Raw genomic sequence first — 27,889 nt, 5'->3', positions numbered from 1 at the left:
CTTTTATTCTTAGGTGGAAGGTTCACCAACTTCATTCCCCTTTTCTGACCTCTGTTTAAGAAAGACCTTATAATTCTTTCCTCCCTCTCAGCAGGAAGATGCAATTAGGCAGAATAAAAGGTGTCTCATTGTCCTGAGGCTGCTGTTGGTGTTTCTGGATGCCTCCAGACAAGGTGACATTAGTTTACCAGGTCTCTATTCATGTACCTTCCTTTGACTACTGGGTTTTTGGCCTAATTTTTGCCCTGTCTCTGGACTGTGCTCCTGATTGGACAATTCAGAGACGGTGCACTGGAAGGAATCAAGGGTTGCTCCCTCACAGGAAGTCAGCTTGGCTTGGCAACTGCTGGTCATAAGTTCTTGGCTTCAGATACCACCTGCATCATCTCAGGCAAGTGGGAGGAGCAGATAGACATCTAGGCAAAGTATTGAGATAGATGTGCCTTTCTCTGTCCAGCTCTGACTAGACCGGCCTGCCTCTCTCTTCACGAGCTTCCCAAAAGGGCATGGGAGTTAGGGGTGGAGGGTAGAACCCAGAGTCCCAACAGAGCCAGACATGAGAGAGGGAGTGAGGGAAAGGCCTACTCACTGTCTATGCTGGGTCAGCTATGCTGCTTGCTTCCCAAGTAATATCTCCCCAGCAACCCCCTCATCTACTCAGGCTATTGTGTTAATGCCTCTTGCCACATGCGCCTATTCCCTTCTGTCTCTGGGCCTGTTCTCAGTGCCCTCCCTCTCCACTTGCTCAAATCTGGCCCTTCCTGCAGTACCCAGCTGCAGTCATCTTCTAGAAAGCTTCCCCCTGCTGCTTCTGGAAATCAGCAGAGAGTAGACAAGGGGGAAGTCAATAAACTCCAAGCTCCCTGCCAACTCTGAGATTCTCCAGGAGTTTGATGAACGTCAGGGGTTGGAGGCATGGAAGGCTGGTGGCCCAGGCCATCGATGCCTAGCAGCCTCACAGGAAGGAGGGAGATGGCACAGCCAGCCAGCTGAGTAGGCCCACATTTGGCTTCAGGAGGTTTTGCCCAGAGCCCTGTGCAGCAGGCACCTGCCAAACAGCCCCCAGAGGAGTGCTATTTGAGCTCTGGGTCTTTGGCTACCTGTTGGGAAGTTCCCAGAAGCTCCTGCCCACACCTGCTCCCCCTGTCTGCCCTCCAAGGTTTGTTTACATTTCAGCCCTTGGCAGGTTAAAGTCTGAGATCCAAGAGGAGAGAGAGATCTGGGTGGCCAGGGACCCTTTTCTGGCTTAGCATTCTGTGCCAGCGTTCTGCAGCCCAGCCTGGCCTTGGAGAGATGTGTTCACTGAGGGGAAGAATTCAGGCCTGCTGCTCTTTTCCCTGCCAACTCCACTTTGCTCATCATGACCATTCCCTCCCACTTTCTGGAATTCTCTCCACTTCTTATTTTCTTTTTTTGATCTCCTCTTTCTCACACACACTACAGCCTCTGGTGACTGGGAAACTGGCCTAAGTCAGGAAGGTGTCCTGGGTCTCTTCCTCATGCCGTTTCTGATTTACCCCTTGCCTGCTGCATCCCCATCCATGAGATGGGGAGGGTACAGTTAGGCTCTCAGCATGGCAAAATAGCAGTTCCCTCCCTCAAATCTTCATCACCCAAGGTCCTCTACCAAAAGACTGTCATTACCCTGTGGCCCTTTAGCAGCAGTGGGAGCCCTGAGGGCAGAGCGGGTGGGGGAGAGCTTAAGAGCATTTAAAAAAGAGCAGGTGAGGAACTAGAGAGCGCCTCCAAAAAGCCAAGACAACGAGAGGTGGCTCCACGGCTTCTGCAGTGCTTGCCTTCCCCAAGTGTGAACCTTCCCCTTGGCCGTCTGCAAGGCCCTCCTCTTGTCTTATTTCTCCTCTTTATCTTGTTTTCATGGCCTCTCTTTTCCTCTCCCTCTTTGCTCTGCCTGGTCCCCTTTCCTGCTCAGCTGTCTTTCTCTCTTGCCTGTGTCTTTCCCTTCATTCCTCATCTCTCCCTTTCTAGCTCAGTCAATCTCTAAATATCTCTGCCTCCTTCAGAATTAGTTGGTATGATACATGGAGGGTAGAGGCTGGGGTGCCCAGGGCTCTTTGGTGTGACATGACAACGCCTTCAAGCTCCTATGAATATTTCATTGCTCCAGTTCCCCCTCACTGCCTCTGCCAGTGACAGGTGAGTGGAGGCTAAAACACAAGGATCTCCCCACTAATTCTGCCACAGCTCAGTGGCAGCAGCTTCAGACCTTGTGACCCACAGTGCCATATGGCATCAGACTCACATCTGGCACAGGCCTCACATCTGTCACCGGGCTGGCAGCCCCAGCAGGGAGGGTTTAGGAGCGTGTCTGGACCTATTAGACAACATGTCTGAATCGATTGACTATGTAGCTCCTAGAGAGAGGAGGGGACAGGGGAGGGACAGCTGTATAGAGGGTCCTCTGCAGCTTCCTCTCAGAAGCATTATGGGGTTGGTCTTTTGCAAGGTGACTCCAGGCTTCCAGGTATTTGTGAAAGGAAAGATGACCTTGGTCTCTCCACCTGCTCCCTCCTGACCTGCTAAAATGGGTGACAGGTGTCTCCATTCCAGCCCACTGGGGAAAAGCAACTATTTGGACAATGAGAAAAAGAATCCAGACAATGCCAGGTTTTCTAGAAGATGCCTCTCCAAGCTCGCCTGAAGAGGAAGTTGCAGGGCTGTAAAGACCTAGAAGGGAAATCGAGAGGAAGTCCTAGGAAAGTAACCAAATCATCTACCCAGAGACTCTCAGAGTGGCAAGGACTACTCAAAGTCATCCTGCCCATCCTCCTGCCTCTTGCCATTCTAAAAGGATAGTTGTCTACCCGTAAAAAAATTCCTTCCCTGAGAAGGAATAGCTGTTGGATTTCCCACCATCACTCCCCTAAAAAGGGTGGAGCCATGCCATCTCCCATTCCTTCTTAGCTTGTAGCCCTCCCTGTACTGTTTCTTTGACTACATTCTTTCCCTGACTTTGTCTTTGGACAGAGATGTTGAAGGGTTTCTCCCATGGGCCAGACTTCCCATCCAGAAACGTGCCTTTCACAGGCTGAGACACAAGCAGTAGGCATTTGATAATAAATTGCATGGAATGGCCAGAGGATTCTAATCTGTATGCCTCAAATCCACTTCTATTCATGCATTGGTCGATTTAGAAACTACTAAGCACTTCCTGTGTGCCAGGATCTTACCAAGTGGAGGAGATATACTGTTGAACAAAAAAGTCAGAGTTCCTACTCTTATAGAGTTTACAGCCAAATAATCACAAAAATGAATATATAACTACAAATCGTGATGAGTATGAGTCCCAAGAAGGAAATGAACATGTTGCAATAGTAGAGAATAACCAAGGTAAAGTTTCCAGGGAAAGCCTCTGTGAGGAGGTGATATTTAAGTGGAGACTTAAGAGATAAATTCAGCCATATGAAGAATGGGAAAAGAGGTTTCCAGGAAAAAGGAATATCAAGTGGGAATGCCTTAAGGTGTCAAAGATCTTGGTGTGTTGAGAAACTAAAAGGAGGCCAGGAGGGCCAGATTGTAGCAGTTAAGAAGAAGAATAGCATGGGTGGGGGGTTGGCAGGGAGGGCAGAAAGAAATCGTGCTTGGCCTTGTGAGCCACACAAAAGGACTTTGGATATTATGTGCTTGCAGTAGGAAATGTCTGAAGGGTTTTAAGCAGGGGAGTGACAGGATCTGATCTGGACTTTTTGCAATATCTATAGAGACCAGACTTTGAAGAGGGCAGCAACTCACAGGAGAGATGACGGTAACTTGAACTGGGTGACAGCCATGGAGAGGGAGAGAGCCATCAGATCCTGGATGGGTTTGTTTGTTTGTGTTTGTTTTGAGACAGAGTCTTGGTGGAATCTCAGCTCACTGCAACCTCTGCCTCCTAGGTTCAAGTGATTCTCCTGAGTCAGCCTCCAGAGTAGCTGGGATTACAGGCACGTGTCACCACACCTGGCTAATTTTTGTATTTTCAGTAGAGACAGGGTTTCACCATGTTGGCCAGGCTGGTCTCAAACTTCTGACCTCAGGTGATCTGCCCACTTCAGCCTCCCAAAGGGCTGGGATCACAGACGTGAGCCACCTCGCCAGGCCTTGGATGGGTTTTTAATTGACAGCTGACAATGCATATACAATACTGAGGGACTGGATGAGGAAGTAAGGGAAAGGGAGACACAGGTCTCAAGAATGACTCTTAGATTTCTGGCTTAAGTAATTGAAGAGCTGATGGTGCCATGTGCTGAGACGAGGAAGGCTGAGAGAAACCGAGGTTTGAGGGGGAATATAAATCAAGAGTTCAGTTTTGGACATAAGTTTGAGATTCCTGTGAGGCATAAAAGTAGAGATGTCAGAGTATATGAGTTTCAGAGCTCACAGAGGAGGATGCAGATTTGGGAGCTGTCTGAATATAGATTGAATTTAAAACCAGGAGACTGGATGAGATCACCTTAGGAAAGAGAGTAGAGAGAGACTAGAAGTCCTGGAACTGAGTTGCAAGGAACCCCAATATCTAGTGATTAAGTAGGGGAGGAGAAGCCCACAAAGGAGACTAAGAAAAAGTGGCCAGAGAGGTAGGAGGACAGTTTGGAGGTAGTCTTAGAAGCCAAGAGACGAGAATGTTTCAGCAAGGATGGAGTGGCCAACTGTCTACAGCTATTGAGGAGTTGAGTACGTGAGGAATGACAGATGACAATGGAGGCCATTGGGGACCTTAACAAGAGCAACTCTGCAGAGTGACAGATGTGGAAGCCAGAGGATAGTGGTTCGGGGAGCAAATAAGAGATGAAGAAGTGTTGTGTCCTTAATGTAGAGGCAGTAAAAAGAAAAAAAATAGAGATGAAGTGGAGGCATATGTGTAGAAAACGTCTTTGAAGAATTTTGTTGCCAAGGGGACCAGGAAAATGGCACAGACACTGCAAGGAAATTGTGGAGTAGAGAGAGGTAGATTTTGTTTGTTTTCTTAAGAATGGGAGAGAGATCCAAGATGGCTGATGATTAGCAGCTCGGGCACGTACCTCCCAGTGAAAGCGCAAAGAACGAGAGGACGCCACACTTTCAGACGAATATTAGTTGCTCACGGACCACGAGATTCCCAGTGGAGGAGCTCCACGGGTTGCCAGGGCGACTCTTGTGGCCGGCGTGGCGGTTTTGCTGGTGCCTTAGCACGCCAGTTCTTGGTGCAGAGTCCGGATATTCCCGGGCAGAAAAGCACCATCAATCTTAACACCGCTCTTTTGGCCGGCTCAGTGGATTGCTCAGATTTCGGCGCAGGGAATCAACAAGTTGGACGTCAGAGACCCAGTTAGAAAGTCGGTAATTATAAAGACGACAGACGGACAAATATATAATGAAGGGAAGAAACCAGCGTAAAAAGGTAGAGAATACTCAAAATCAGAATGCCTCTCCCTCTACAGGGGATTGCAATTCCTCATCAGTAACGGAACAAGGCTTAATAGATTACACCGGTATTCCAATAACAGAAGCAGGTTTCCAAACGTGGGTGATAAGAAACTTCTGTGAATTAAAAGAACTTATTCTAACCCAATGCAAAGAAACTAAGAACCTTGAAAAAAGGTTTAACGAAATGTTAATGAGAATGGACAATTTAGAGAAGAATATAAGTGAATTGATGGAGCTGAAAAACACAACACGAGAACTTCGCGAAGCATGCACAAGTTTAAACAGTCGAATTGATCAAGCGGAAGGAAGGATATCAGAAGTCGAGGACCAGCTCAGTGAAATGAAACGAGAAGACAAAAATGCAGAAAAAAGGATGAAAAGGAATGAGCAAAGTCTCCAGGAAATATGGGACTATGTGAAAAGACCTAATTTACGTTTGATAGGTGTACCTGAATGTGATGAAGAGAATGAATCCAAGTTGGAAAATACTCTTCAGGATATCATTCAGGAAAATTTTCCCAACCTGGCAAGGCAGGGTAATATTCAACTCCAGGTAATACAGAGAACACCACAAAGATATTCTTCAAGAAGACCAACCCCAAGGCACATAATCGCCAGATTTATTAGGGTTGAAATGAAGGAGAAAATACTAAGGGCAGCTAGAGAGAAAGTTCAGGTTACCCATAAAGGGAAACCTATCAGACTTACAGCAGATCTCTCAGCAGAAACCCTACAAGCCAGAAAAGAGTGGGGACCAATATTTAACATCCTTAAAGAAAAGAACTTTCAACCCAGAATTTCCTATCCAGCCAAACTAAACTTTATGTGCGAAGGAAAAATTAAATCTTTTGCGAACAAACAAGTACTTAGAGAGTTCACCACCACCAGGCCTGCTTTACAAGAGCTTCTGAAAGAAGCACTATACATATAAAGGAACAACCAATATCAGCCTTTCCAAAAATATATCAAAAAGCAAAGAACTTTAACACAATAAAAAATTCACATCAACTAATGGGCAAAACAGCCAGCTAGCATCAAATGCTGGTATTAAACTTACATATATTTTAATTGGATAAAAAGCCAAAACCCATCGGTATGCTGCATCCGGGCCCATCTTACATGAAACAATACACAAAGACTCAGAGAGAAGGAGGAAGATTTACCAATTGAACAGAGAGTAAAAATAAACTAATAAACAAAAAGCAGCAGATGCAATTCTCACCTCTGATAAAGTAGACTTTAAAGCAACAAAGATCAAAAGAGGCGAGGAATGACATTACATAATGGCAAAAGGATCAATGCAACAAGAAGAGCTAACGATTCTATAGATCAACGAGATAGAAAATTAACAAGGATATTCAGAACTTGAACTCAGACCCGGAACAAGTAAACTTAATAAATATTTATAGTACTCTCCACTTCAAATACACAAAACATACATTACCACCTCACACCTATTCCAAAGGTGACTATATAATTGGAAGTAAATCACTCCTCAGTAATCGCATAGCATTTCATAGGTTTAAATTAAATATTGGTTGGCTGTTTGTTTGTTATCTTCTTCCCTTACTCCTTCCTGATTACATCATTAAGTATAATTATCAGTATAAAAGAGGTTTTCAATACCCATTACTAAATTGCATTCTAGCCTGGGCAAGAAAGCAATACTCCCATTCTCTCTCCCTCTTTCTTTTCCTTCTCCCTCCTCCCCATTCTCTCTCTCTCTTTCTCTTCCTTTTTTCTCCTTCCTATTCTCTCTCTCTTTCTCTTAAAAAAAAAAAAAAAAAAAAAAAAAAAAAAGAATGGATGACTTCCGTCAGCACGCTGGCATGATTCTGGAGTGGTAGAGAGTTTGGTAATTTAGGGAGGAGAATAAATGCCCAAAGGAGTAAAATCCTTGAGAAGATGAGAAGGGATGGTACCAGAACATAAGTAAGGAGATTTGCCATGATAGAAGAAAAGAAACATTCTCAATTTTAATAGGGAAAAATAAAACATTAGTACAGATGTAGATGGCGTAGTGTATAGATTTGGTGGTGGTAAGTTGAAGGAGCTTTCATCTGATGGCTTCTGTTTTTACAGTAGTCTATGGGATGAGGTAATCAGCTGACACTTCTTGGGGAAAATGGGAAAGTAAAGAAGATGGAGAATAGAGGAGGAGCTATGAAATAGTCATTTTAGAGAGAGAGAAAATGATGATCATGGCGGGGCATGGTGGCTCACGCCTGTAATCCCAGCACTTTGGGAGGCTGAGGCAGGCAGATCACCTGAGGTTAGGAGTTCGAGAGCAGCCTGGCCAACATGGCAAAACCCCGTCTCTACTAAAACATACAAAAAATAGCCAGGTGTCTGTAATCCCAGCTACTCAGGAAGCTGAGGCAAAAGAACTGCTTGAACCCAGGAGGCAGAGGTTGCAGTGAGCCAAGATCGCACCATTGTACTCCAGCCTGGACATCAAAAGCAAAAGTTCGACAAAAAAAAAAAAGGAAGGGAGGGAGGGAGAGAGGGAGGGAGGGAGGGAGGGAGGGAGGGAGGGAGGGAGGAAGGAAGGAAGGAAGGAAGGAAGGAAAGAAGGAAAGGACCAGACAGCGTTGAGAGCTTATTCTCATGCACTCCAGCCTAGGCATCAAAAGCGAAACTTCATCAAAAAAAAGGAAGGAAGGAAGGAAGGAAGGAAGGACGGAAGGACGGACGGATGAGACAGCATTGAAAACCTATACCCATGGATTTTAAAGTGGAATCCAGCTACCCAGTTGTGTGATTTTTCTTTAGCACCCTTCAGCTACTTGGATGCAGGCATGGATAATTGAGTTCATCAAAGAATTAGGTATAGCACATGGGGAGGAAGTAAGGAAGTTGAAGGTGTTTCCAAGGGAATGATCATAATGATAGACTAGGAACTCTAAGCTGGACTTGAAGAGAAGTGAAAATAAAAAGGAACTTGAAGGAGAGAAAAAAAACTGAATAAGTAGGAGAAAGTGCTTGCAGATAGGCAGCATCTCTGGAAAGGTGACATTTAAGCTGAGACCTGAAGGATGAAGAGCCAGCTCTGTGAAATATGAGGGAAGAGAGTTCCAGGAAAAGGAAATATCAAGTGGGAAGTGAATAGGTGATCATGACGCATTCAGATGCTTCCTGCAGTGGGGGGAGCCTTGTGGAGGTAAACTGGCAGGATGGATGGTGTCATAAAGAATGGGATATTGGGCATTTAGATTTTGGGGGTAGTGCAATATCTGATGATGACTCAAAGTCTAGGTAGGTGATGATGGTGTGAGTTAAGTGGAAGAAGCAATATTTAGAGGGCTTCTCATCACCGTGTGGTTGTTGAATTCACCAATAATGATATCAAGAGTTGGAGAGGGCATACCCATTAGGAAGGCTATTATAAAAACAAATGAAAAACACAGAAAATAGTAAGTGTTGGAACGTTGGCCAGGTTGTGGAGAAATTGGAACATTTGTGTATTGCTGGTGGGAACATAAATGATACAGCTGCTGTGGAAAACAATACGATGATTCCTCAAAAAGCAAAACATAGAACTTCCTTATGATCCAGCAGTTCCACTTCTGGGTATGTACCCAAAAGAATACAGGGTCTGCACCAGATATTCGTACACCCATGTTCATAGCTATATTGTTCACAACAACCAAAAGGTAGAAACAATCCAAGTATCCATCGACAGATTAATAAGATGTGGTACATACACACAATGGACTATTAGTCTTTAAAGGAAGGAAATTCTGACACATGCAGCATCATGGATGAACCTTGAAGACATTATACTAAGAGAAATATGCTAGTCACAAAAGGACAGATTTGTATGATTCCTCTTATATGAGATTCCTACAGTAATCAAATTCATAGAGACAGAAAGTAGAATTGTGGCTTCCTTGATTGGGGGTGGGAGAGGGAATGAGGGGTTACGATTTAATGGATACAGAGTTTCAGTTTTTGAAAGATGAAAGAGTTCTGGAGATGGATGGTGGTGATGGTCACATAATAATAAAAGTGTACTTAATGCCATAAAACTGTACTTTCAAAAATGCTAGGCTGGGCACGGTGGTTCACATTTGTAATCCTAACACTTTGGGAGGCTGAGGTGGGTGGATTCCTTAAGCCCAAGAGTTCAAGACCAGCCTGGGCAATATGGCAAAACCCCATCTCTACAAAAGATACCAAAAAAAAAAAAAATAGGCAAGGTGGCACACGCCTGTGGTCCCAGCTGCTTGGGTGTCTGAAGTGGGATTGCTTGAGCCTGGAAGGTGGAGGCTGCAGTGAGCTGTGATTCTGCCACTGCACTCCAGCCTGGGTGACAGAGTGAGACCCTGTCTCAATAAATAAATAAAATGGTTAAAATGGTAACTTTTGTGTTACAGATATTTTACCGTGATTTTTTTTTAAGGAGTGGGAGGGAATGATCACATGTGACTGGGAACTAAAGTCCTCAGTGAATGTGGGACTGACTCAGGAAATCTGTAGATAACTATGAGGAGAAAGAGAGTGGTAGAGGTGGGCGGCAGGCAGGTTCCTCAAAGGCGCAGGATATTTTGCAGAAAGGAAGAGTAATGGCCTGGAGGCAGCATTGGCAAGCAAGGAGGACACTTATCTCACTTGCAGGTCCCAGAGGACTTGGGTTTTGCAAGAGAAAAACAAAACAAAAAACCCCAGCTTCCATTTGAGAGGGCTAGTGGATAAGTGGTGCCCTCAAGGAATACACAAGTCTCAATTGGGAGAGAAGGTAAAGGACACTTTCAGAGACTAAATTGAGGCTATAGGAGAGTTTGTTGTTGATTGAGAGTTCCAGCGGACACACTAGAATGGTTTGATAGGGAGGAGAAAAACGGGATAAGAGTGTAAACAGACTGCTGTGGGTAACAGAGTCAGGGTTCTAAGGACCAGAGTTAAGTAGATTTCTTTCTGGTGGTGAATGAAGTAAACAGGAAGGCGAGGCATTATGGGATGATCTCACATATGGGAGGGTGGGTTTAAAGACATATAGAAAGCCAGTCCTGGGTCTGGAATCTCTGATAGGTTAGCTGCTGGTGCGGGGTTGGGGGAGCTTCAAGGGAGGCTGCTCTTACAGACAGAATTGAATCCGCCTTCAGTTCACTTAGGGAAGAGTAGTCTGCTGAATCCTCTCACCAAGCCTATCTCATTGCCTTCTAGAAAAATACTTTAGGCTGGGTGCTGTTGCTCATGCCTGAAATCCCAGCACTTTAGGAGGCTGAGGCGGGCAGATCACTTGAGCCCAGGAGTTCAAGACCAGCCTAGCTAGCATGGCAAAACTGTGTCTCTACAAAAAATACAAAAAAAAAAAAAAAATTAGCTATGCATGGTAGCATGCACCTGTAGTCCCAGCTTCTGGGGAGGCTGAGGTGGGAGGATCATCTGATCCCAGGAAGTCAAGGCTGCAGTGAGACGTGATGGCTCCACTGGGCAATGAGAGTGAGACCCTGTCTTAAAAACAAAACAACGGCAACAACAACAAAAACCCTTCTTTATCTAAAGGTTCTTGCCACAAATTGTGGAAGATGATTGGCCTTTGAGTTAGGCAGACCTGGGTTCACATTTCGGTGCCACACAATATATATAGGGGTATATCCTTCAGCAAATTACTTAGTCTCTCTTCCCAAATCTCAGTTTCCTTCTCTGTAAAATGGACATAATACCACCTAGCTCATGAGGTTATTGTGAAAGTGGAGTGACATAATTTGTGGACAGCACCTGGAGCATAGGAAGTCCTCAATAAATGGCAGCTGATATTACTGTTTTCTGCACTGTCTTCTTTTTCAGCATTTTTCTCACCTTACTCTCAGATGTCACTGTCCTCAGGCTATCCTGAGGACACACTCTTCAGCTTGACTTAAACAGTATCCCCTCTTTAAGATCTTCTCTCTACTTTTCCTCAATGCAACCATATCTGTCTTATTTCTTGTCAGTTTAGAACCCTCCTTGTTCTCTCCTGGGGTAAATCTGACTCAACCAGCAAGTCCTTTGAATCAATTTATGTGTCCACAAAAGATAACATTTGTGTTTTAACCCGGGCCTTCAATGCCATAACCCAGTGGAATAAAAGCACCTGGGTTCTCCCACCTGACTGTAGCTCTTCCGTTGTCTAAAAATAGCATTCTTTTCAGTCCTGGCTTTTCAAAGTGTGGTCTGTGGACCTGCAGCATGGGCACGACCCTGGAATTTGTTAGTCTCAGACCTTGCTCCAGATCTACTGCATCAGAATCATTTTAGCAATACTCCCAAGTGATTTGTGTGTACTTTAAAGTTTGAGCAGCGTTGCCAGAATAAGGAGCAGCTAGCTGAAATAACAAGCAAGGGCTCCTTTACAGGAAGAAGGGTTTGTGCCCAAGCTGCTTACAAAAGGGCACCCAGAGCAGCTACTTCACAGTGCTGGGGATGGGCTGCCATCTCTGCCACCGGGGAATATGGCGTCTTACGGGGGTCCAGCTGCTCGCCTGCCATGCTGGATCTCTAGAGCTTCCAGGAGAGTCAGGCTTCTCTTACCAGAATCAGAGGGCTAATTGGCCCCACATGGTTCCAAATCCTGCCAGTCTTGAGGGGAGTGACAAGACTTCCCAAGGAGTCAACCAAATGTAAAGAAAAAGGAGCCAAAGGCAAAGAGGGCTAGAGAACTAAAAACGGATGCCTGGAAATTTAGCGTTACATTTCCATCTTCCTGCATGAAAGCACAAGTCGGGAGAGCATCAGCTTAGAATCATTCCATCTTTTTCTCGGTTCATTTGTCCTTTAGCCACATCCTGCCTAGCAACAGTTGTTAGCATGAGCTCGAGCTACCAGTCCCTCTTTGGACAGTGATGGAGGGATCAGTTTAGCCCATGGAGGAATCAGGGCATCCAGAGGGAGCCAGGTTGTCTGGTAGTTGGGTCAGGGAAAGAACTGCCGGGAAAATGAGTGGACAGAGTGCATTGTGGGGCTGTCTCCTAGAGGCAAGGAGTTGGGGGAAGGGCTTCGGCTGTATGAAGCGGATGAACTTTATCTCTGGCTCCCTTTCTCTGCTTCTCCAGCCACCCTGAATAATGCTACCAATAATGTCGCCACCTCTACATTTGTGTCATATGCTTAACCTTCCTAAGCGCTTCTGTAGCCATGATCTCATTTCATTCTCCCAACAACGTGGAGTGAACAGGCTCAGAGACAGGTTAATTATGATGTGGGTTGAGCATTCAGGCTGGGCTAGGACATAGAGTGCTGCTGACTGTGGGGTTGGGGCAGCTTGCAATGGAGACTCTGGATAGCCAGACAGCCCTGGACCCTGTGTGGGAGCAGGTAGGGGGTGCTGCGATTGTGGGTCCTAGCATACAGATGCAGTCCCAGCTGGGCCACTAATGTACTTAGCCACTATGGATCTGTGCCTCTTCATCTCCTACCTAGAAGGCTGGGATGGAGGAGGGACAGTCGTCTACCCTATTTGGCAGGACAGAGGAGATAATGGATGTGAAAGCACCTTTTCTCAAATGAAGTAATGGGTGTCAAAAGGAAAAGAACTGTACAAATATAAAACGTTGTTATCATTAGGCAGAAAGGCTAGGCCTTTACCCAGGTCACTAAACAGAGAGGGCAAGCCTGGCACAGGGTGAGGGGATACCTTTGGGGACTTTGGTAAGAAGGGGAGAGAATTAAGGCATTGCATACTTTGGGGCAAACAGCAGAAGAAATAGCAGGCCTCAGAAACAAAGCTGGTGGAGTGAGGGGATAAGCTTTGGCTGCTTCACAATTTTGTTCAGGGATGCCCTGTTTGAAGGAACCAGAAGCCAAACATCTTTCAAAGTCAAATTGCCTGTTTCCCCCAGGAGGATAGTCATGTGACCCATGGACAGCTGAGCTCCTGTCATCCATCACTGCTTGCCTTCAGTGTCATTCCCAAGTCTCCAGGCACTTAGCAAATTTCAGAGGGACTGAGCTGCAGACACTAAAAGAGGCAAACTCCAGGAGGGAAGGAACAACTTCCATTTGAATTGTAAAATGATCTACTGGTCTGTTAATGGAGGTGTTTTTCCCCTGTCCCAAGATGCCTGGAAGTGGTGTGAGGAAAGGGCTGCTTGCAGAATTGAAGACAGTGAAGGGCAGTTAGTCCAGCTCAGTTAGGGACAACCCAGGGATGAATTAGCTCCAGCCACAATTGTAGACATGCCTGCGGCTATGAACCACTTGGCTGGGCTTCCTGCAGGAAGATGGAATGCACCTATGGACAGTTTGGTTTTTGTCTCTCTCCACAACTCTGCCCTTTCTTGGCCAGTGAGTACAATCCCTACTTCGTCCATGGAGCCATCTCCAGGTTCTCTACCTCCTCCTCTGAACACTCAAGTTGGAACTTAGTTATAGCCCTCATCTACCAGTGTCAGTTAGCACTGTAATTATCTTGTTCAGTATACACACTTGTCTTTTCTCCCCCAGCTAGACTGAAAGCTCTTTGAGGGCAGAGACCTGTCACTTCTCCTGTGTCCCCCAGAGCACTAGCCTTTCTGAGTAGGCACTTGATAAATATTTGTTGATTAATTTTAAGTCAAAAGAATAAAGCAAAGCACTTCTGTCACAAAACACTGTTTGCTTATTGATTCCTCTGGCTCTAGGAGTGCCCATTTTCTTCAGAAGTGACAGTACCTCAAGGCCCAATGGAAACTAAAGTGTCTTCTGCTTCAAAGAAAGGAAAAAGGAGCAAATGGGAGGCTGCAGTGGCAGGGATCAAAGGGGAGCACTGAGTGTAGGACAGTGTCCCAAGCGCTTCCGCAGCACACCTGCGTCTGTCTTCCTTGCCGGAGCTCCTGCTCGCCATGCCACAGTTTGCACAGCCTTCCCTGGCTGATGTCCATGTCGGAAATGAGCTGGTGCCATCCCAAGAAGTCCTTTTAGTGCCAACAAGTTAGGGTGGCAGGAAGCAAAGGGCTCATTTCCCAAATAGCCCTAGGAGTGAGACAAGACAGCAGCTGCAGGAAGATGCTCTCTGGCTCCCTTCAAGGACAAGCTCCTGCCTGCCACCAGGAGCCAAACTGAAAGAGGCGCCAGCCTGTATCCAGCTTCAGAGGGTCCCTATGCCAGGAGGGTGCCTGTCCAGGACACTAATCAGACAAGTTCCAGCTTCAGAGTGACTTTCCATTGAAAAGTGACCATTTATCTTAGTGGTGTGAGAGGGGAGGAGCAAGTTTCTGAATTCGCCTTCTAGAGGCTCGACCTCTTCCTAGCATCCCCTTCTACCTCGCTAAGGCGCGACAGACAGACTCCAAGCCAGCATGAGGTACAGCCAGAGAGATCTTATATGATAGAGACAACTTCAGGGTTCTTTGCCAGGCTATGAATTTCTTTTTTATACAATTATTCTAAATCTTTTCCCCTTCCCCTATAAATTGTCCTAAAGCTTCTCTCTAATTACTGAAACTGTCCTGATAAACAACTTAAATGCCTGAAACCATTTGCTACTGATGAATTTGATATTCTCAGCTAATAAAGAACTGCATTGCTCTCATCCAAGTGTGGTGGCTCACGCCTGTAATCCCAGCACTTTAGGAGGCCGAGGCGGGTGGATCACGAGGTCAAGAGATCGAGACCATCCTGGTCAACATGGTGAAACCCCGTCTCTACTAAAAATACAAAAAATTAGCTGGGCGTGGTGGTGCATGCCTGTAATCCCAGCTACTCAGGAGGCTGAGGCAGGAGAATTGCCTGAACCCAGGAGGCGGAGGTTGCAGTGAGCTGAGATCACGCCATTGCACTCCAGCCTGGGTAACAAGAGCGAAACTCTGTCTCAAAAAAAAAAAAAAAAAAAACAGTGAGGGAATGTGCTCTCTTTCTGGGTCCTGAGGTCAGGAGTTCAAGACCAGCCTGGCCAACAAGATGAAACCCCATCTCTACTAAAAATACAAAAATTAGCCAGGTGCGGTGGCATGTGTCTGTAATCCCAGCTACTCTCCTGGAGACTGAGGCAGGCGAATCGCTTGAACCTGGGAGATGTAGGTTGCAGTGAGCCGAGATCGTGCCACTACACTCCAGCCTGGGCAACAGAGCAAGACCCCATTAAAAAAATGAATCGCATTGCCCTCAGAGTGTCAAAACCTCCTACTTATTTTTACAAACCTTATACTAGCTTATTAATTACTCCTGGCCCTGGCCCTCTGTATCTTGTTCTGAAGGGCTCTGCCTTGAATCATAATTTTAGCAAACATACTTACTGAGGCTAGAAAACTTAAGCCCATCTATAGAGAATGCCTAAAAGTCTGCGGTTGTAGTGATGCCAGATGAGCGAGCTAAGGCTCTGGGTCACTTGGCCCTGGCCCTCTCTCCTCTATCTCTACATGCCCTGCCCTTCCCCTTGACCATTCATTCCTCCTTTTACCTCCTTCCCTGTCCTTGGCAACCAGTGCCATCACAGGCCTCGATGTCTCTACACCCTCACCCTTCAGGACTCTTCACTTGAATACTACACTCAAACCCCTTCTTGCCTGCAGTATGCCTCCCCTGGTCCTTGATGGAGAATTTATGAAGCTCTTCTGGAATCCCTAAGCTTTAGTCACTTAAGTTGTGGGCATCGGGAGAACAATGCGTAATCTCTCCCCAGCGTTAGGTCAGCGATTTCTCTTCTCCCAGCTCCTCTGGGCTTTCAGGTATGCTGGCAGCCCCAAGATGCAGCTCCCCTTCTGGCCTACAGGAACTCTTTTCCAGGTGTTTCATTAACTGAAAGACATTGGCATTACGGACAAATGTGGTCCCAGATATTAGCACATTTATTTATATATGCTGCCTAAATCATTTTTTTAATACATCCTAAGATATATTTAACCTTAAAATTGCATCAGTATGGGCTGGTTGTGGTGGTTCTCGCTTATAATCCCAGCACTTTGGGAGGCTGAGGTGAGAGGATCACTTGAGACCAGGAGTTTGAGACCAGCCTGGCCAACATGGCGAAACCCCACCTCTACTAAAAATACAAAAATTAGCCGGCCATGGTGGCACACGCCTGCAGTTCCAGCTACTTGGGAGGCTGAGGAAGGAGAATCACGTGAACCCAGGAGGCAGAGGTTGTGGTGAGCTGAGATTTTGCCACTGCACTCCAGCCTGGGTGACAGAGTGAGACTTCATCTCAAAAAAAAATGCATCGAGGCTTCATGAAGATGCTCCATCTTCTGGAACAACTTCACAGTTCTTCCGCCACTTACTTGTCTGTCTTGTGGTCTCTTCCTGCAAAGTTTTGGTTTCCTTTAGGGAGTTAATAGCTAAGTCAATGGAGGATACCAGTTAACTTCTGCAGAATATTTGCATTGGATTCCTTCTGGAGTCCCAGTATCTGAGAGGAAGGGTCTGACTCTAATTTCAGGCTCATGACATCAGTTTCTTCTATTGGCTCTAGCCCTGAAGACAGTTTCTAGATATTTCTCTTTCTCCAATCTGAAATATGAGGCAGTCATCATCTCTATTGGTTCCAGAGGATGTAGGAAGCTAAGCTGTAAACTCCTGGGTGCCAGGGCCAGAACCCTAACCGGCATCTCTCCCAGCTGGTTCTGAGGCTTAGTTCCCTGTGCATCTTGTTTTGCTCCCATCTTCCCCTTTCCCCAGTCATGTGATGCAGGAAGAGAGCGCAAATGATATGGAATGTGAGCAGCTGCCAGCAGAGATACTGCGACAAGTGACCATTCACCGAGACCCTATATATGGCTTTGGCTTCGTGGCTGGCAGTGAGAGGCCTGTGGTGGTTCGATCTGTGAGGCCAGGTAGGTGTCCCTCAGAGTGTCCCCCTAGCCCTGATTCCTGTCTCCCAACACATACATATCTTCCCAAAAAGCAGAGCTTCCAAGTATTCTACCTGTGTTGCTGAAGAATTCATGAAGAATGGTTGAAGACTTGCCAAACAATAACTGTGTGAGGGAGCTGGCCTTTTAAGACTGACAGACACAAACCATTGAGGCTGTTTGGAGCCCTAGAAAAAGGCTGCAGTTGATTGTTTAATGGTGTCTGGGTCTTAATAAAGCTTCCCTTTGCATCGAACGTTCATAAAAGAGCCATAATGCCTTGCAAAACAAAGTACCTATTCTATTTAATTCAACAAGTATTTATAGATTGCCTACTCTAAGCCTAGCAATGTTGTAGGAAAGTACAATACACAGTTCCTGTTCTCAAGAATCTAACTATCAGGCTGTGGAGACATGTACATGAAATAGGTCAGTCACTGAAGACCAGAATCCCACAGGTGGGATAGGAGAGGAAAGGATAATGAAATCTCTGAATGGCTGAGTGGCAGTACCAAACATCTACCATTGATTAAGTATCTACTATGTACTTTGCATCATCTTGTTTAATACTCACAGCCACCCCTGCAAGGTAAATCAGTAAAATCATTTCCCATTTTGCAAACGAGGAAACTGAGGCATAATGAAAGAGAAATGACTTGTCCAGGGTCACTCAGCTATAAAGCAGCAGAGCCAAGGTTTGCACCTGGGCCTGTCTGAGCCATGCAGGGGAAGTAGGGCCTGAAAGGGACCATTTGGAATGAAACAAGCAAAGACCCACCTAAGCTACGGAGCCTTGCCATCATGACTGAAATGGGAAAAGGCTAAAGTACTGTCTTGTTTTGAATCTGCTAGGCATTCACAAAAAAGACAGACGGAATGGAGCTTTATTCCTGACTTGCTGGGCCTGAGGCTTTAGATGTTTACAACAGTTTCTCGCTCAGTCAAGAGGAGCAGCCAGAGTACAAACTGGTCTTGCAGAAATTTGATGAATTTTGCAATCCTCCAAGGAAAAGAAAAAGATTTTTGTAAGCTCTCTCTTCAACTGGAGGGCACAGAGGGAAAAAAAGCACACATACACAACAACAATTTAGTACAGGAGTCCGTGCTGACCTAAGGCTCCAGAGTCAGTCATGCAGTTTGGCAAAAAGATTTTGAATCTCTGATCAGAAATCAAATTTATCCTGGGAAAGAGGGACAAGCTAACACTTAGACCACCAGGAGCCCCTACTTTAACTTCAAATGAGACAGAATTTGCAGAGCTGAAGAAAGCCCCCAGGCCTAGAGGAGGTCAACTGCCAAAGGTACAACAATGAAGAAGGAGTTGGAGGGGTGAAGAGAATAAAAGCCCCAGGCAAGAACCGCAAAAAGCCATGGCGCTGGTATGCGCAGCCCTATAAAAGCCCTATAAAAGGCTGATCCATAGTACTACTTCTGGCCCAGGTGGCTCCTGAATGCACACGACTTGTTTGGTTCTTTACTTAAGGCCATAATAAAGACAAAAAAGTATCCTACAGAGGAGCAATTATGGTTGATCAAGCCAACAAACCATCAAACGGCCAAGGCTCATAAAGGCGGTTGAGGTCCATGAGGAACTCTTCTGTTAGACAGAAGAAAGGGAGGGGAGGGAAAGGAGGAAGAAGATAGATAGAGTGGCCTCCACCTAAGAGACTGGCATTTTTGGCAGAAGTAGATAGAAGGAATGAATGAGTTGAAGGAATTGTCCCTTGGATGGTATAACTAGCAATTATCCAGTTCTTAGCAACATCAATCAGCTGTTTTAAGTGCTATATATTTATCATCTCATTCATCTTCCCAACATTCCTATGATGTAAATATACTGTTATTTTCCCATTTTATAGATGAAGTAAGAGAGAATCAGAGAGATTAAATGTCTTGTCCAAGGTTACACAACCAATGAATTGCAGATTTGGATTAAAGTCCCTGTCTGTTTGGCTGTAAAGAGTATACTCTTCACCACCATACTCTGCTCCTGAAGCTAGTGTACTGTCAGGAGATTCGGCCTAGTGTGTTTAGGGAAACTGCTGCTCGAGCAGTGAATCCTCCTGCCTGTGCTGGCATAGCCATCCACAGCATCCTCAATATGTCACTTGAGCACAGCTCAATGGCTCTAGAGTGTAGAAGCTACTGTGCTGTGCCCAAGTGACATATTTGCTTTGTATGCTCACATTTTTGGAATTTGGGCAGCACCCTTCTTTGGAGCGAGAGGGAGAAGTTGGGATCTGGCCCTTCAAGGTGGACATGGACAAGAGTCAAGGCAAGTTTGATAGTGGGTCGTGTCATTGAATATTTCTTTCAAATTTGAGTCAGGCTGGATCTGACTTCTCATTCTCCCCAAGTATCTGAGAAGCTTTTCTCCAAGAAGATCTTTGCTAAACATCAGAGGTAGCACACCCTTGTGGTACCCCTCTACCCTCACACTTTGCCCCAATCAAGAAGGTACGGCCCTCATATAGGTCTGCTTTCTTAACCTTGCAGTAGAAATGGGAAGGAGAGGTGGGCACGACAGCTCACGCCTGTAATCCCAGCACTTTGGGAGGCTGAGGTGGGCAGATCACCTGAGGTCAGGAGTTCAAGACCACCCTGGCTAACATGGCCAAGTTCCGTCTCTACTAAAAATACAAAAATTAGCTGGATGTGGTGGAGTGCACCTGTCATCCCAGCTACTCAGGAGGCTGAGGTAGGAGAATCTGTTGAACCCAGGAGGGGGAGGTTGCAGTGAGCTGAGATTGCATGAGATCGTACCACTGCACTCCAGCCTGGGCAACAGAGTGAGACTCCATAAAATAAAAGAAAGAAAGACAAAAAAAAAAGAAAGAAATGGGAGGAGAGAAAACAAGTATCTAACTGCCCAAGGGTATGTGCTTTGTTCCCCTCATTTGTCGGACAGTGACATTTCTCAGTGTTGAAAAAAAATAACCGTTTAGGTTTTCTTCCCTCTGTCTTCAGACAAGTCAATGCCTAAGTCCTTCCAGATCAGTAAGTATGAATAATATCCAAGTAAGAAGATCCTTCCCCCTCCTCCTGTCACCTGACCACCTACAGTAGTCTAGAAGTCATTCCTTGTGCCTAAGCAAGTCCCTTCTGTGAGATGGAAGTCTGCATTCCTTGTTAAGAAGCAAGCCAGTAAAACATGTATTGACCTCATCTGAGTTTGGGACCTTTTGCTACCAAACCATGCCCAGATAAAGTGTTTTCATCCCACTTATCTTTCTGGGGCTCCCAAAAGGCCACCTGGTCCTAGAACCCCTCCCTTGCCTTCAAAGGCAGACTTAGCATTTTGTGTTTGGAACAGCACCCTCTAACCAGCTCTAGAGGGCTTTGGAATGCTCCCTCCTGAAGTCCAGAGCATGTCTTCCTTGGCATGGAGGTAAAGGAGGTCCACTCCATTCTCTGTCTTCATTCCTCTTCCCTCCATCTGCTTATAGGCAGCAGCAGCAGCAGCAGAGAGCTCGAATAGCACCCCCTATACCACCACTGCTCAGCCTGCACCATCTCCAGGCCTCAGCACCCACTTCAGCTTCTGCAGTCACAGGGGACTTTCCCAGACCTGGACTTTCCCAGCAGTAGCCCTAAGCCCTCACACTTCTCTCCTCTCCTTTGCAGGAGGCCCCTCTGAGAACAAGCTCCTGGCTGGTGACCAGATTGTGGCTATTAATGAGGAAGACGTGAGTGAAGCCCCCAGGGAGAGGCTCATAGAACTTATCAGGTAACAGGGACCTCTTGGCAGGAGCTGATCAGTATCCCTACCCCTGTCTCACCAGTGACATGGTGCCACCACTGTCCCCCCTCATTCTGAGAGCAGAATCCTTCCAGGCTAAGAAGCCCTAGACAGCGTTCCTGAACTTCAGGGGCCAGCTATTTAGGGTCAGCAGGAGCCCTCACACACACTGGCTTAGCATCTCACACACACTGGCTTCACAATGATGTGAACAAACACAAAGAACTGCCTGCTGGAGTCTCACCTCCACCTCCCTCCACCCGAGGAATCTCTTCATCCCGGCCCCTTTGTTTTTGTCCGGTGGGACAGACCAAGTGACAGATGAGAAGCCATTAAAAGAACATCCTAGACATGCACAGTGCAAGCAAGACATTAACCAACTCCCTCGCTCCAGAAGAAAATCAGAATCCCTGGCCAGTGGGTTGAGGAAAAGAACCTCCCAGTGTGGATACTGCCCGTAGTGTTTGTGGCCCCTTAATGCCCTCCCCAGATGGCAGCAGATGACAAAGAAAGGGAATGCTGTGGGATCACTGTTCTATGTAAATGCAGAGTAATCACATCGCCTTTACCCATCCCTTACCCCTACACACATTACACACACATAAATGCACACACACACCACACACTATACACACTCTCCTGCCCCACATTCACACCACATACACACACCCTGGTGTAGATTTGTTGAAAATGAATTAGAGAATAAGAGGTAGAGGCTCTTAATTCCATAGGCTAACCTCAGTTTGGGGGAGCTTGGCTATTTCACTCCAAATGGAACCATGCACATGCTTGCTCATTCTCTCTCTCTCCTTTCCTCTCTCCCTCTCTCACCCTCTCTCTCATCCGCTTGCATAGTCTATCTTCATCTCTACCTCCATCTCCTTCAACTCCTCCTGGTTCAGAGTGTCTTCATCCTAGTCATCTTTCTGGGGCTCCCAAAAGCCCACCTGGTCCCAGAGCTCCTCCCTTGCCTTCAAAGGCAGACATAGCGTTCTGTGTGTGGAACAGCACCCTCTAACTAGCTCTGGAGAGCTTGGAATGCTCCCTCCTCAAGTCCAGAGCATGTCTTCCTTGGCATGCTCCCTCCAGCTCAATACCTTGAAATGTGTCTGATCCCTAATGATCTTTACTTTGTCTCTTCTCCAAGTTCAGTTGTCTATTGCATTTTCCCACCCTCCACCCTCTGTTACCACACCAATATGGGGTGAGTTATTTCTATCCTATTAGGGCATGTTGGGGTTTTTTCAGCCTTGTCCCTCGGAAGTCCCTGCTTTGCTTTTAGTGGCTATCTTTGCACTCTAGAACAAGGTAGGCTGATTTTGTGAGGGGCTCCAGAGCTCCTTCAGGGTTAAAGCAGAGCACACTCTTGATAACCTTGGGAGCCAGTGGGTAGTCAATCAACCAATATTTATTATTGTCCTCGATGCACCCACTGTTCCAGACACTGAAGATACAGCAGTGAGTGAGACAAAGAAAGATCCCTGGCTCATTGGAGTTTACATTTTAGTGCAAGGAGACACATCATAAGCAGAAAAGCTGATAAGTAGTTGTGCAACATATTAGAAGTTGATCAATGTTATTAAGAATAGAGAATAGATCAGGTAAAGACGATCAGGAGTGCTGGGCACAGGGGTGCAAAATGTAACTAAACAGTAGGGCCAGTGTTGGCCTCATTGAAAAGGTGACATTTGAAAAAAGACTTGAAGGAGGAGAAAGTATTGGAGAGAGAACAGCCAGTGCAAAGACCCTAAGGCCAGGAGTGTGTCTGGCACAATTGTGGAACAGGAGAGAAGCCAGTAGGACTGGAGTTGGTAAGGAAAGAGGAGACTTGTAGAAAATAGGTCCAGATAATGGAGAATCATTGAAGCCATCAGAAGGACTGTGGCTTTGTTCTAAATGAAATGGGGAGGCATGGAAGGGGCTGGAGGAGACGAGTCACATAATCCAACTTATGTCATTCCCCTTCCCTGTTCAAGATGAAAGATTTCCTGTGGTATTTTTCCTGGAACACAGCTCCTCTTTACTTCTGGGAACTTCTCAGACCCTGGGGCTGATTAATCCCTGTAGTTTGCCTCACCAAATGTGGGAAATGTTCAAAGTCCTTGAGCTGCAGGCCTTGGCATTTCTTGAATACCCAGAATCAACGGCAGCTTGACTCTACTTCTTAAATAACTTTGTTCACATAAACATTTGAAAAGGGCCAACAAGGAGAGGGGAAGCTCCTTCAAGGCAAACTATTTCCATTTCTTTTAGTTCTTTTAAAGGATTATGTATTCCTGGGAGAGAACGTTCATACCTCACAGCCTCTTTGATCATTGGCATAATTCTTGCCTCAAGAGTTTCATATTCTTCATTCTTTTGAATATTTGCTATCTGGAGAGTTTTGGCTTCCATCTGTTGCTCCTTGGCTCTCTTTTTTGGTCCCTCAATTAAAACAAATCTGCTGAGTATGAGTCATGGTGACCAAATGACCTCCTTTGGGTTTTTCCTTTGAATTTCTTGTCTCACTTAAATACCAAATTACTAACAATTATTGTACATGGTTCCCAGGACTCTCTGACTTTGAGTTCCACCATGTAGGCTTTTAGTTTTCCTTTAGAATTTTCTAGTCTACAGATAAAATTGCAACTAAGGTTTGGAGATTTCTACAGAGAGTATGTGAGAAGGAATATGAAAAGAAGACCTAAAAAATGACAACCCCAGAGGTAATGGTAATACCATCTTCGGATGCCTTTGTGAACTAATATGGATGGCTTGTGTCAGCCTCCACAAATGATGGCAGGCGAAGTTTCCATGCAGACACTCAGATTACCCTCTGTCCTAATCCATATACCTGAATGCAGCCAGGGGAAAATTCTGGTGTTGCTTCTTGTACTAGATGAATACCTAGTGCATGATACACTACTCTCCTGTTCCCTCTTTTCTCTGTAGGAGCGCTAAGGAATTCATCGTTCTTACAGTTCTGCACACTCATCAGGTGAGTGAGCCTCTTTGCCATTGCCCTTCCTCCTGACTAAGAAGAGATGACATTTCCATATTGGAAAGCAACAGTGATGGGGTTGGGGGTTCAGAGACTACAGCCAACATATGAGACAAGGATTTAGGAGTGAACTTAAAGAATACCTTCTGAACACCATGTCTCTGCTCACGTCCAAAGCTGAGGATTTGGAAGGGCTGTGCTGTGCTGTGTTCTGTCCTGCACTTCCTGCTTTTACCCACTTAAGCTGCCCACTGACTCAATTCCAAATACAGTTTCCACTTCTTTTTGGCTATGCTCCATTAAAATGTATCTGTTCAATGTGAACTCTCATAAAGTCCTGGATGATGATAGGTGCTAATCTTATTCATATAAATGACCTACAATATATGAGACACAGCACCATATGTTAGGGAATTTAATATAAAGTTGCTGGGAGCTACAGTTGGACAAACAAATTCATCTTCGTCCTGGTGCAGTCACTTAACTGGCTTTGTGACCTTGGATGAGTCAGTTCTTCATTCTGGATCTGTTTCATCATCTGTACATTGAGACATTTAAAGTAGAGCAGTGTTTCCTAAACATTCCTGATCATAATAGTTGCCAGGACTACTTATTAAAAGTAAAAATTTGCAGGCCCCTCTCCTCAAGAGTTGGATTTTAGAAAGTTCAATGTCCATTATTGGTTATATCCTTATAGCAATCTTAATGTAAATGCGCGAACCCAGGTGCAAAACTTCCATGTGCAAAATTCAGAATCCTCACTCTACCTCCAGCCTACCTGTCCCCTTGTCAATGTCCCCAACAGTCCTCTGCACCCCAGCATGGATGCCATACCCTCAACATATAGCCACAGGAGAGGTCACATCTGTTGGGGGTAGGGTACATGAAATCAGAGAAGGCGTAAAGGCGGAGGCTGCACCTGAGCTGGACCTTGAGGGATGGGGCAAGATTTTCCAGAGACAGAGATGACATAGTGAGGGATGGAACTCAAGTGCACAGCATGGCCTCACCAGGCAAGAGCAGGGTTCAAATCAATCCTGGTTCAAACTAACTGCCTCTTCCCATGGCTCCCAGCTCCCAGACCTCATCTTCATCAGTGTGAACTTCACTCACACACTTATACACTCACACACATACAAACACACTGACACATACACACAATATACTCACATTCATTCACACACTCCTACATAATAGCCTCACACAGATCCTCGATGTACACTCACACACATACACGTACATATTCTCACATACAGACACTATTCACATATAGACACACTCATGCACTCTCTCACATATGTACACACAATGCTCCCAGGCAGATAGGCCCTTCTCAGTTCCAGTTCTCTGTCTCTGGGCAGGCAAGCCCCACCCCTCCATTGTTGTTACCAGTAGTCCCCTCCCCACTACTTTGCTGCACGTGTGCAGTTGCCTAGTGGGCAGTGGGCAGTCAGTCCGAACTTCCCAATCTCCTGTCTTGAAAATGACCACCAGTTCTCGCACTAAAACATGCTTGATGTGTGGTTAGAATTTACTACTCTGATCGTAGACCCAGTGTGGGTTTACTTTGTTAGTCAGGTCTTATCAAATCTCACCTTCTTGCAGAAGCCTTCCTTGACTACTTTTTCTAAAATAGCATCTACCTGTCACTATCTCCTGATATTGCCTCCTTCTTCATCAGAGCTGAAATATTATATTTTTTAACTTTTCTTTTGAAATAATTATAGCTCACAAGAAGTTGCAGCGACAGTACAGAGATATACCATGTACCTGTTACCCTGTTTCTCCCAATGGTTCCATCTTACATAACTATGTGCAATAGATTGGACACAGTGGCTCACATCTGTAATCCCAGCACTTTGGGAGGCCAAGGCAGGTGAATCACTTGATGCCAGGAGTTCGAGACCAGCCTGGCCAACATTGTGAAATCCTGTCCCTACACAAAATACAAAAAAGTTAGCCGGGCGTGGTGAAGCGCACTGTGGTCCCAGCTGCTCAGGAGGCTGAGGCGTGAGGATCGTTTGAGCCCAGGAGCACAGGTTGCAGTGAGCTGAGATCATACTACTGCACTCCAGCCTGGGTGACAGAGCGAGACTCCATCTCAAAAAACAAAACAATACAAAACAAAGACTATGTGCAATAGCAAACCCAGGAAAAATGATAAAACATATGTATATGGTTAGATATGAATTTATCATATGTGGGTTTATATGTCCACCAACACAGTCGAGATACCCCATTTACCATAATATAGTTGTTACACATTGCATGCCTGTGTCAAAATATCTTATGTTCCCTACAAATATATATATACTTACTATGTACCCACAAACATTTAAAGTTTTAAAAAGTCACTGGACAAGTCTATCACCAAAAGGATTCCTCATGTTGTCTTTTTATAACCATACTCACTTCACCTCCTACCCCCAATCCCTGTCAACCACTTTCCATTTCTGTAATATTATCATTTCAAAAATATTATATAAATGGAAGCAAGGCAGTGTGGCTCTTATCTGTAATTCCAGCTACTTAGGAGGCTGAGGTGGGAGTATCACTTGAGGTCAGGAGTTTGAGATCAGCCTGAACAACATAGAGTGACACTTCATCTCTAAAAATTTTCTTTTTAATTTAGCCAGGTGTGCTAGTGCACACCTGTAGTCTCAGCTACTTGAGAGGCTGAGGTAGCAGGATTGCTTGAGCCAAGGTGTTGGAGACTGCAGTGAGCTGTGATAGCACCACTATACTCCAGCCTCGGCAATAGAGCAAGACCACTTCTCTAAAAAAACAGACAAAAAGGCCAGGCATAGTGGCTCACACCTGTAATCCTAGCACTTTGGGAGGCCAAGGTGGGTGGATCACGAGGTCAGGAGTTCAAGACCAGCCTGGCCAGCATGATGTAAACCCATCTCTACTAAAAATACAAAATGTTAGCCAGGCGTGATGGCGTGCACCTGTAGTCCCAGCTACTTAGGAGACTGCTCCAGGAGAATTGCTTGAACCTGGCAGGCAGAGATTTCAGTGAGGCGAGATCACACCACTGCACTCCAGCCTGGGCAACAGAGCAATACTCCATCTCAAAATAAATAAATAAATAAATAAACAAATAAATAAATAAAATATAAATACAATTATATAATATGTAACCTTTGGGGACTGGCTTTTTTCACTTAGCAAAATGCCCTCGAGATTCATCCAACTTGCTGCATGTATCAATATTTTGTTCCATTTTATTGCTGAGTAGAAGTCCACGGTATTCCATGGCATGGATGTACTGCAGTTTGTTTAATCATGCACCCATTGAAGGGCATGTGGGTTGTTTCCAGTTTTTGGCTACTACAAATAAAGCTGCTATAATATTTGTGTACAGGATTTTTGTGGGCATAAGTTTTCATTTCTCTGAGATAAATGCCCAAGTGGACGATAGCTGGGTCAAATAGTAAGTGTATATTTAGCCTATTTAAAAACTGCCGGACTGTTTTTCAAAGTGGTTGTGCCACTTTACATTCCCATGAAATATTATATTTACATGTTTATTTTCTCTGTCCATCATTAGAATGTCAGCTCCGTGAGGGTAGGGACTATGTTTTGTTACTACTGTATCCCCAGCACCTGGCACAGAGTAGGCGCCAATAAATATTGGTTGAAGGAATGAAGGAAATCCAGCTTCCAGCCATCAAAGCAACCTAAACTGAAATCAAGTGTCCAAACAGGTGCAGAATAAAAGGCCTAACATTCCCCCCAATCTCCATCTCAACTTTCCCATCCCAGTGCCTCCAACATTCCCTTACCCCCTGTTCTGCTCACTCTGCAGGTCCCAACCCATGGCCCCTTTGCTGTGGTCAGGCTGATTTCCTTCTCCTTCTTAGGAACATTTTCTTCTTAGGTCTTACTGCCCTATGGACTTTTGTCCTTGTGCTATTCCACATCTCATCTAATACGTATCTGTTTCTTTTAAGACCTGGTTTGATATTCATGTTCTCCAAACTGCTTTGCCTAATTAACCTCAATGAGCATTTC

The 27,889-nt window shown here is 45.4% G+C and overlaps 1 protein-coding gene across 6 annotated transcripts in view; it reads left to right on the top strand.

Annotated features, from left to right (window-relative positions):
- The window catches only part of FRMPD3 (FERM and PDZ domain containing 3), a 147,904-nt gene that overhangs the window by 59,563 nt on the left and 60,452 nt on the right, over positions 1-27,889 (top strand). For 2 of the 6 annotated variants that reach the window (XM_064361916.1, XM_012451683.2), the window contains exon 2: positions 20,778-20,880. The exons of 2 other annotated variants lie outside the window; for them this stretch is intronic. Coding sequence is in view for 1 of the 4 variants with exons in the window: in XM_012451682.2 (XP_012307105.2) it covers positions 16,988-17,135; positions 20,778-20,880; positions 23,824-23,869 (297 nt within the window). In the remaining 3 variants the exon portion in view is untranslated. Of the gene's footprint in view, positions 1-16,980; positions 17,136-20,777; positions 20,881-23,823; positions 23,870-27,889 lie in introns of all 6 variants that reach the window. 2 more of the 6 variants (XM_012451682.2, XM_064361933.1) reach the window with 2 other exon arrangements.

This window comes from Aotus nancymaae, unplaced genomic scaffold (genome assembly GCF_030222135.1).
Source record: "Aotus nancymaae isolate 86718 unplaced genomic scaffold, 86718_ANA_hifiasm-v0.15.2.pri h1tg000004l, whole genome shotgun sequence".
In the NCBI taxonomy this organism is placed as follows: domain Eukaryota; kingdom Metazoa; phylum Chordata; class Mammalia; order Primates; family Aotidae; genus Aotus; species Aotus nancymaae.
The sequence above is the reverse complement of the archived record's forward strand: the minus strand, read 5'-3'. Positions and strand labels throughout refer to the sequence as shown.